At 33.8% G+C, this 10,353-nt stretch overlaps 1 protein-coding gene across 2 annotated transcripts; it reads left to right on the top strand.

Annotated features, from left to right (window-relative positions):
* The first annotated feature begins 7,076 nt into the window (after positions 1 to 7,076).
* Positions 7,077 to 10,353, top strand: LOC111913767 (N-terminal acetyltransferase B complex catalytic subunit NAA20). 2 transcript variants are annotated; one of them, XM_023909474.3, is made up of 7 exons: positions 7,077 to 7,235; positions 7,426 to 7,516; positions 7,818 to 7,950; positions 9,231 to 9,300; positions 9,789 to 9,849; positions 9,929 to 10,020; positions 10,173 to 10,353. In XM_023909474.3, the coding sequence occupies exons 1-6, from the start codon at positions 7,158 to 7,160 to the stop codon at positions 10,018 to 10,020; spliced, it is 525 nt and encodes a 174-aa protein (XP_023765242.1). In that variant the 5' UTR covers positions 7,077 to 7,157; the 3' UTR covers positions 10,173 to 10,353. The 2 variants fall into 2 exon arrangements, with proteins under 2 accessions (XP_023765242.1, XP_023765241.1); XM_023909473.3 differs by having other exon boundaries at positions 9,929 to 10,353.

The raw sequence follows: 10,353 nt of genomic DNA, 5'->3' as shown, positions 1-10,353 counted from the left end.
ATAGCTATCATGGCAACTTTCAACAGTAGTTTTGGACCGGCACCTTCTTGCAAAAGATATCGTGTACGTGTTCTTCTGCTGCTATTGTGGATTCGGGAACATCCTTGCTTACTGGTCCAACTGTGTGTATCTCACGTGAAGCTTCTGTTAGAATTATTAATCTTAGAGATTTCAAGTTTTTCATATTTCTTGTATCTAATTAGTTTGTAAATTTCCGTTACAACTTTTATTGATTTGTTTTATCTTTCCATGGAACGATTATTTGTATGACATTATATTTTGTGCAATGGATTGTATTTTTGTATATGATATTTTATTTATTAAGAGACATTAAATGAAAATTTAATTTGAAAATTAATAAATCTATAAATAATATTTTTTTTAAACATATAAAATTATGATACGCAAAAATGTGTGTCGTCTTCATTTATGACATGACCTTTCTTGACAGGGACTTTCTTGATACGCATTGCGTGTCATTAACACGCGCGTCGTCTTCCTTTATGACAGGGCCTTCCTTGATACGCATTGCGTGTCGTAAACGCGCGTCGTAATTGCACGTCGTAAATGAGTGTCGTAAATGCGTGTCGTAAATGCGCGTCGTCTCTCTTTATGACAGGGCCTTCCTTGACGCGCATTTTCGCGTCGTCTGAGCGTTTTACGAAGCGCAATGAGCGTCGTAAAAGGCTGTTTTTCTAGTAGTGCCTGTCATCACCATTATCACAAGACAATGTTTGTGACAAATCCAAACTCATATGGACTGAACTTGTTCAATCTTAATTTCTTGCCATTTGGCAGCACAAGGGCCCAGCATATCTTCCAAGTAGTTGAGCAACTCATCCATACAGATCAATGAACTTTCATTGATTAAGTTGTTTTGCCTATATGCATTCAAATGAGAACTCATAAAACTCACATGCATAGTCAACTCAACTGGAATGGCACAGAAACAAGAATATGTCGACACGATAGGTTATAAACCTCAAGTCGTGTGCTAGTAATAGACAATAGGTTCATCCTTGATTAGTTCCTAATGTCATTCAAAACCATTACGACTCCCACTGACCTCTTGACATATAAGATTATCTTGTCAAGAAACATTCCTTGACAAACAAATATTCAAGAGTTAGTGTGGTTCTTATCAAGACAAACACTTCACACAATTGGTTCTAGCTGGTCTTTGTCTTATCTAAGACATCACAACATACCAATTTCAAATGTACAGGAATAAGAAGACATTTTCTACTCCACATTTGATGAGTGTGTTATAAAGATGTGTTACTCAAGTCACAATCTTGGAGTTTAACTCTAAGACTCGATTTCGGAATGAAGTATGACTCACATTTTGATTTAACCATTCCAACAATTTCTGACTCCTCTTCTTAGCCATACTAATGTACTAAGGTGTCCTTAGAGGATCAATCGTGATATGGCTTCATAATCATTAAGACGATCATAAAACATGATACTCAAGTATTATATCTTCTTTTTCAGATTGGAGAAACTTTTATCTTTCTGCCTAATTAATTTTTCTTATTCGTTCTGTTATTCATTGAAACTTTTCCAATGATTCATAATTACACTTAATCTTATAAACATAATCATATTTACTAACCTTTTAGTAAATCATGACGAATAGTCTTATCGTTCTTTGTGGTGGACTTGACCAGTACACAACAATGTGTACTAGATCCCCTAGTCAATCACTTGACTCACATCTATATGTGAACAATGAATTAGTCTTAATTTCCCAAATATGAAGGTTCTCATTCATCACACAATACAAGTCGCATGATTCCAAGTTTCTATCCAGTTGAGACTTGGGTGATGAGAATCTCTCCTTATTTGGTAAAATTTTGACACTACCACAAACGAAATAATCAAATCCATTCACGATATTGCTAAAAAATATATAAACACCAGTTTTCACAGATGCCATTGCAAGGAAACATAAATCAGACAAATAATTAAAATTTAATTTATTTATAAAAACTCGGAAAAAACTTGTCCTTGCAACACAATTACAAATGAAAACTGTGTTACTAAATATCACTAAGCAATTTATTTAACTCCTAAGCAGCGGCTCAAAAATCCAATCACCGAACCATGCGATCGAAATTCATCTCTTCGTTATCAGACTCAGCTCACTCTTTCTTTAAGTTTCCTTTATTTCCTTCGATCCTACAAAACATCAAAATGTAATCTTATCACATTATGTATTAAGAATATATAAATAGGAACTTAATAGAGTTAGATAGTGGACTTTACTTGAAGTAGAACCATACAATTTGATTTTACCCTCACTTAGATCTCTCAGGTAGTCAGGGCAGCTTCGCAACCAACGTCCCTTCAAATGGCAGTAGAAACAAATGCACTGTTTGGGAATGACACAAGGGACAATCTCAGAATTTGCCTTTCTCTTATGGTCAAACTTTTGAACCATGGTAGATTTCTTTCCCTTAGGAGAATAAATCCTTTCTGGACTATCGTTGCCATTGCCTATGCCCATGGAAGTTTGGAAAGTAGATCTACCAATCAAACTTACTTTACCAGTACGCCAAATCATTGTTGATTCAACAACAATAAGCAGATAGGTTAGATCAATAAGGGTCAAGTTGAGGTCTGTCATATAGTAATCTTGTATGAACTCACTATACGACTCAGTAAGTGATTGAAGAACCAAGTCAACAGCCAACTTCCTCGAGATTTCGACACACAACATTCCCAACTTGTCAAATGTAACTTTATGTCGAAGACGTGAGCACGTACATACTTTTCATCTTCGTGTTTGCTTGCCAATAGGGCTTGAGTGACCTTGAACTTTTCAAGTCTTCGAACACGTGGGTCAGGGATAATTATTGGAGGAGGTGGAGGAAGTGAAGCATGATTTCCATTTCCACGCTCCAATCGTGGAATATCATCTTCAGGTGGAAAGCTTTTTCCAAAGGATTCAGGAAGATCATAGTTGTCAGAACTAGACATCTACAAGGGAGAAATTCAAGTTAGTTGATTTAAGTCCTTATATAACACCCAAAATGAAATATTAAGGCTAGGATCCAACACAATATTCTACAATTCGGAAGAGGGATGCCGTGATCCAATTGCAGAATATTTGAAGGTAGGTAACTGACGATTTACCAATTTCCACCATGAAAAACAAAATGAAAAATTAGGTTTTAAATGAATTGAAATTCTTAGATCTATTGAGATTTATTGAACTTTTCAATGACATGTTTAATCTCGAGTATGCCCTTCAAGTTTGTGTCTGGGATACCGATGACCACAAACAAGGTGAGAATAACCATGCAAATTAGCTTGGTACTCTCGAAGACGTTTATCACCTAATCAATGTGTCGGTTAACCACACACGCTCCATTGATCTATGATAATCTATGAGCTACCCATTATCATCCATTGTTAGTCCCATATTAGTGTGTCGGCTAACCACACACGCTCCACTAACGACCAACAAGGTGAAATGTGCAATTTCATGGATTAACACCAAATTCACATTTTCCTAAAGTAACTAAGATTTTGGGAATTTATAAAAGTGTTTAGTTACTTCGTACTTCATTATACTTATAATGAGGTTGTGTCCTATCCTACCCGTTCGGCTAATGACCTTCCACTAGTCAAGAGTGCGGTGGGTGAGAGTGGACACCCATTCAATCGCCAATCTATAGGCAATTTCCTTAAACACCCCTTATAAACCAGCTTCGTGAATGAGACCTACTAACGATAAGACTGACATTTACTTATACATATATCAAACTTTTAATTTTATATAGTATAAGGGTGTATTTTATACTTTTAAAATACTAGGTGGTTTAAACTATAAATTAGACTTTTAATTTAACTAAATTTAAACCATGTTATTATGAATTTATTAATTATCTCTTTTAATTAAACACTTAATTAATTTAATAAAATCTATAAGGGTGTAGTCTGAACTTTTCAAAACACTAGGGTTTTAGAATTTAATATTTCAAAATTAATACCTTTTAATTAAATTTTAAATTCCAAAACTTGAGGACAAATTTTGAAACTTTTCAAAATATTAGGGTTTAACTATTTAAATTTCAAAAACTAAAACTTTTAATTTCAAATTCAAACTATAAAACCTAAAGGGTGTAATTTAAAACCTTTTCAAGATTACTATGTTAAATATTTGAATCATAATAATCCTATATTATCCATATTTAACTAAATACACCAATTTCGATAAGGATATCTCATACCAATCATAAAAATCGATTTTAGGCAATAAAAACGAGTTTTGATAATTATCCTAAACAAAATATGGGCAAAAAATCGAAAATCTCGGCAACAGAACCCTAGACTCGTCGAGTCCACTATGGAACTTGTCAAGTTCATGCAACTCGTCGAGTCTATACATAGACTCGTCGAGTAGACCCTGTCATACAGCAAAATCTTTGATTTCTTGATCTTTGGCAGTTCACTTTTGCATCTATTCAATAGAAAAACGAAATATGCTCTGATACCACTGTTGGGTTTTATGCATAACATCATTCCTATGATGTACATGTAACCCTAATTGCTTCGGATCTAGGTTTTTCTAATTTGAACATACAACATTGCATACCAAAGCAATAACCCTATAGCTAGCATACATATTTCAAAAATCACATATGATTAGGGTTAGAATCTTTTCCTCTCTTGTTATATAGCAATAACAAGTTTAATACTTCTTGATCTTGACTTCTGAAAGCTTAGTGTATTAAATTGATCTCGATAATTATGAGGAATTTTATGCATTCAAATGAGACAAAGTTTTTGTGTATTAAAAATTGATTGTGTAGTGGAAAATATTATGGTGACAAAAGATTAAAAGTTCATAACTTCACATGAACGTAAATGGGCTGGGAGGGTAATGTTTTGTCCAAATATCGGCCCAGACCACAATAAGAACGAGGCTACTCAAAATGCATTGCAATTTGATCGTAGGGTTTGCAATCTCTCTTTGTCGACTACTCACCGCTAGCGGAACAAAGAGCAACAGCCGTCGTCGATCGGAGTAGCTGATTTGAGGTTTGTCCCGCCGTGATTTCTTATTCATAGGACACTTATTGCATAACATGCATTCCTAAATCTATCTGTACTGCTTTATTTTAGTCGAATAATCCATTGTTTTCGCGAAACGGGTTTAAATTTTATTGGTGTAATAATACGAGGGAATTCTCATTCACCAGATTGTAAATTGGTTAGCAGGCTGCGAAGAACACAATTCTTAGTAGCTCTATAGTTGTTAACCTATTAGTTTTCCCATAAAGTAATGTAGTATGAATCACATCATAACATTGCACTCTTTGTAGCCTTTTAGATGTCATTTAATAGTGTATTAGTCTTTCTTTTTGCATAATATTACATTTCATTGGAGTCCAAAGGCCATGTGAACCATCGATTTTAGATTTTAGGGTTTCTTTTCGTGTTAATTAAGTTCAATTGAAGTTTAGTCTCAGATGAAGGTGTTTTTTCGTATGTTAGTATCATAGTATTGTTTAAATCTAATGCCTTAGACTGTAGTTGGTAGATGTATGGTTGTTAAATTAACTTCGTATCATTTTTTCCTGGTTTATTAATGTCACATTTATATATAGACCACAATGCGTTTGTGAAATGTGGGTTTTAGCCTTAGTTTAGTTTTGCTTATGTCCTTACAACAATTTATGGTTGTTGATATGCACAATGAGTTGACGCTGGTTGCATGTTTATATTATCTGCAAATTTCTTGAATAGTTGAGAGATTCATTATCTTCTTATTAAAATCGTTCTATAGTGAAACATGTCGGACACCAAGGCAGTGTAATATTTATTTAACTCCTAAGCAGCGGCTCAAAAATTTATGGATTGAGTCTGTAGTGAAACATGTCCCTGTGGTTTGGGTCAAAAGTTGAAGAAAAAGGCATCCATCTTTCATGCAAGGTTCTAAAACTCAACCATTCTCTGGGATCTGAAATCCAAAATACTCTTGAGAACCTTATAACACATAAAGTTGCCAACTTTATGGTTTCCATCCATCAAACTTGCTCAACCAATGAGAAAAGTGGGACAAAACTTAGATCTAGCCTCATGTAACAATAAAGATTGAAACTTTAACAATTACAATGGTCCAGAAGCCTCCACAAAAATCACCTTCTTCTTCTTATTTTCTCCTTCTTCCAAACCAAAAAAAGCTCCAAAATGGCCAAAGATCAAGCAAGGATGAAGACTAGGGTTTTCTCAGGTGAAAGAGTGTTTGGGTTGATGAGAGACCCTAAAATGAGGTGAAATGTGCTTAAATACGAAGGAACCCCTAAAGATCATGGGCTTGGGCCGCAACGCTTCAACTATACCCCAATCAGGTGTTCGGGTTATGCTTCGAACCTCAAAGCCTTCATCAGACAAGAACAAGCAGAAAAGCTCTAACACAACCCTCAACCTGGATCCAATCACATGTCTGTTATGCATTATTACGAATGCGCAAACCTATCATTGAAAGTTTATGATCCTCAACCTTGCACGACCTCAATCAGGCATGCCACTTGAATTGTCCCTAAAATAATCATTACAAAATCTTTTTTGTATGGATGGTCTCAACATTACACACAAATGGTCATTATGACTATTTTTGTTAACATAATTTGTTATGTGTCTATGAAATGACGAAAATACCTTTTGTTTTTATTATTTTAATTCTTTATACAAAAAACAAAATATATACACACATTCAAAAGCTTCCCATCAACGATGTTGTTAATGGATCCGATGAGATCCTATCTTTCATTGATTTTTTTTTAAATGAGTTTTTTTACCGCTTTATATCTTTTACCCTTTATCAATTTACCGTTTATAATTTTGTGTTGTGACTTATGACTAATATTTGAAAGCTTTTATAACTTTTGAACTTAAAATTGAATGTTTGAAAGATTTCTAATGTTTTAAAATTAATTAAAATTATATTTTATTTTATAGACATTCCCGATTTTGCAAATGCAACAACAATAATGCTTAGGAGATTTTTATTAATTATTATTTTTAATTTTTAATTCGAATATTACTGAAATGCAGTTTACGTTCTCAAAATCTATATTCCGCCGACCAGTTCAATTTCACCCACCGTCGCTAGAATAGAGAGGGCGACGGCGAGAGCAAGAGAGATGACAACAATTCGAAGATTTTGCTGCGATGATCTTCTACGATTCTCTTCTGTAAATCTCGATCATCTCACAGAAACTGTAAGTATTATAATTATCTTCCTCTGATTTGGGATAGCGATTGGAAAACAGACCACCACTCATTCCATGTAAAATCAAAGAGGAGAAAGCTCAATTGATTCGAGGCGAAATGGAGTATTGGTTAAAGTATATATTATATTATCTGTTTATTTTATGATTCTCACGGGATGTGATTTTGATAAATGCACAGTTTAATATGTCATTCTATATGACCTACTTGGCACGCTGGCCTGATTATTTCCATGTCGCCGAAGCTCCAGGAAACAGAGTTATGGGATACAGTAAATTCTCCATCCTTCTACTTGTCCAGTTTTTTAATTTATAGGGGAACTTGTATAAAGAAAGATCGAGTTTCATTTAGAATTCCTTTTCTGATTAGGGTTTCGTTTCATCTATTAAACTCGGTAACTGAGATATCATAAAGTTCATTATGCTATTTATCTCCTATTTGTTTCATTGAAAACAATAAGTGTTTATCAATTATGGCCACATTCACTATGGGTTTGTGATGATATCCATATACATGTTTCATCTATTTCAATTGCATTATATATGGATATAAAGTGTTTACATTTACTGCAGTTATGGGTAAAGTTGAAGGGCAAGGTGAGTCATGGCATGGTCATGTCACAGCAGTTACAGTAGCTCCAGAATTCCGCAGGCAGCAGTTGGCTAAGAAACTAATGAACTTGCTAGAAGACATAAGTGACAAGATGTGAGTTGATTCTTACTTATTAATCTGAATACATACTCCGTATACGTGCATCTACTTTGTTACATTTTGGTAATGGTGATCGAGACATATATCCTAGATTAGAGTAATGATGCAATACGATCACCTAAGCATATAAAGTTTATGTTTATTCTTTTCTTCATCATTTCAAAGCTTCCACATTTGTAACTCTTTTAAGTAGCTGTTTTTTGCTGAGTTTGTAGTTTCTCATCAATTTGTTGACATATTGATCTACTTGCTTCTCAAGTGTATCAATATTTTAAGCTTAAGGACTGATACCTAAAAAAATTGAAATACCACAACATTTGACTACTACATAGGGATGTTTGATCATCAGTCATTTGAATAAAGTACCCTCCACTAAGGTTAAAATAGGAGTATCTTGTGTACTAAAACTTATAACATTAATAAGTTCTAATATATCAGTGTGCAAATAAAGTGAGTCTTGTGTACTAAAACGTATAGCATCAATAAGTTCTAGAATAAGTTACATTTTTCGTCCCTGTGGTTAGGCAGTTTTTATGAATCCAGTCCAGCTTCTTAATTTTTTATGTTCATTATCATTGCAAAGTTTATTTGTCATGTTTCCCGTTCCTTAGCCGTTTAACTTAATTGCTGGGCTTTTAATTCCATGTAAAACGACAAATATGCCCTTATCATCTTCATTTGTCACACCCTTCATATTCATGTTCATGAAATCCTAAACCGAATCAAATCTTAAATTAAAACAACAGTAAATCAAAACAAAATGTAAAAGCTCAAATCAGTTTTATATCTCAAAGCAATTGGTCTCACAGATTCTCTTGAATCCTTGAATTAGGGTTGTCAAAATGTTTCTATGGTTTTGAAGTTGCAGGAGATATATGTGTCATATGGTAAGATGAAGGAGATTGAAGATGAAGAGGAAGAGGGTAAAAATGTAAAATGGTCATTTTTAGCATTTAAAGCCTGGATTATTAAGTATAGTGCTCAGGGACTGGAAGTGTGACAAAAAATCTTTTTAGGGACGATGAACGTTAGAAACAAAAAAACTGGACTCAATCCATAAAAACACCAAACCACAGGGACGAAACTTGTAATTTACACTAAGTTCTATTATAATAGTGAGCAAATTGATAGTTGTGTGTAAATTAGTTTATTATCATCCTAAGTGTTTATGGTATGTTTTTTAATTTATCTGTTAATCTCTTATGAAATATATATATATATATATATATATATATATATATATATATATATATATATATATTCTTTTCTGGCAGTGACAAGGCGTACTTTGTGGACCTGTTTGTAAGAGCATCAAATACACCAGCTATAAAGATGTATGAAAAGGTAATGCTTGAAAGTTGAACATCTAACAATTTTTTTTTGAGTAAATTACAATTGTGTTACCTGGGTATAGCTGATTTTTCATTTTTGGTCTTTATTTGAGGTTTTTGTAACATTTTTGGTCCCTGAATATAGCTGATTTTTTCAATTTCGTCCTCAAAAAGTTCTCTTGCAAAGTTGGTCCTTATTTGAGGTTTTTGTCCTTTTTTCAAGTAAAATGACTATATTTTGGGACCAGAATCGCAAAGATCATCTGTACCCGGGGACCAAAAACAGTCATTTTACTTGGAATATAGTACGGTGACCAAAAACTTAACAAAAACCTCAAATAAGGACCAGAATTGCAAAAGAAATCTTTTTGGGAAAGAAGATTTAAAAATCAGCTATACTCGAGGACCAAAAATGTAAATTTAGTCAAAAACTTAATATTAGTATATGATAGATTGGCGGGTATTCTGATAATTCTGGTTATCTCAACCTGTTTGTTGCAGCTTGAGTACGTGATTTATAGACGTGTGTTACGTTACTATTCCGGGGAAGAAGATGGGTTAGGTAAGCCTTTTCATATCCACCTGGCGTCTTCTGCTTCATTGCTCTTTAAATGTTTTTTTTTTGTTGTTGAAATATGTAGATATGAGGAAAGCTTTATCTCGGGATGTAGAAAAGAAGTCTATAATCCCACTCAAGAGGCCAGTTACCCCAGATGAACTCGAGTATGACTAGGTTGGCTTCTAATTTAAATTGCTAATTTGAGCTTGATGGTAACTTTTATTATGATTCTCAATTTGAGTCTTTGAACATGCATGAAAATACCTCAATGCTTGAATTCAGTTCCTTTTTTTTTTTTTTTTTTTGGAATGGCATGATACCCCAAGGTTGAAGCCAATGAGATTTGAAGTTGGGTCAACTTCATTTTGGAGTGTAAAGTGTTTCATACCAAGTAATCACCACTAGGCCACCTTAATGGTGGTAATGGATGCTGTTAGTTTTCGGCTGTTAAACACGTGTGTAATATTACTGTTTTACCCCTTACTGTATTCTGGGTTTTGATTTCCA

This window comes from Lactuca sativa, chromosome 8 (genome assembly GCF_002870075.4).
Source record: "Lactuca sativa cultivar Salinas chromosome 8, Lsat_Salinas_v11, whole genome shotgun sequence".
NCBI lineage: Eukaryota > Viridiplantae > Streptophyta > Magnoliopsida > Asterales > Asteraceae > Lactuca > Lactuca sativa.
Note: the sequence above shows the minus strand (reverse complement) of the source record. Positions and strands in the feature narration are given on the sequence as shown.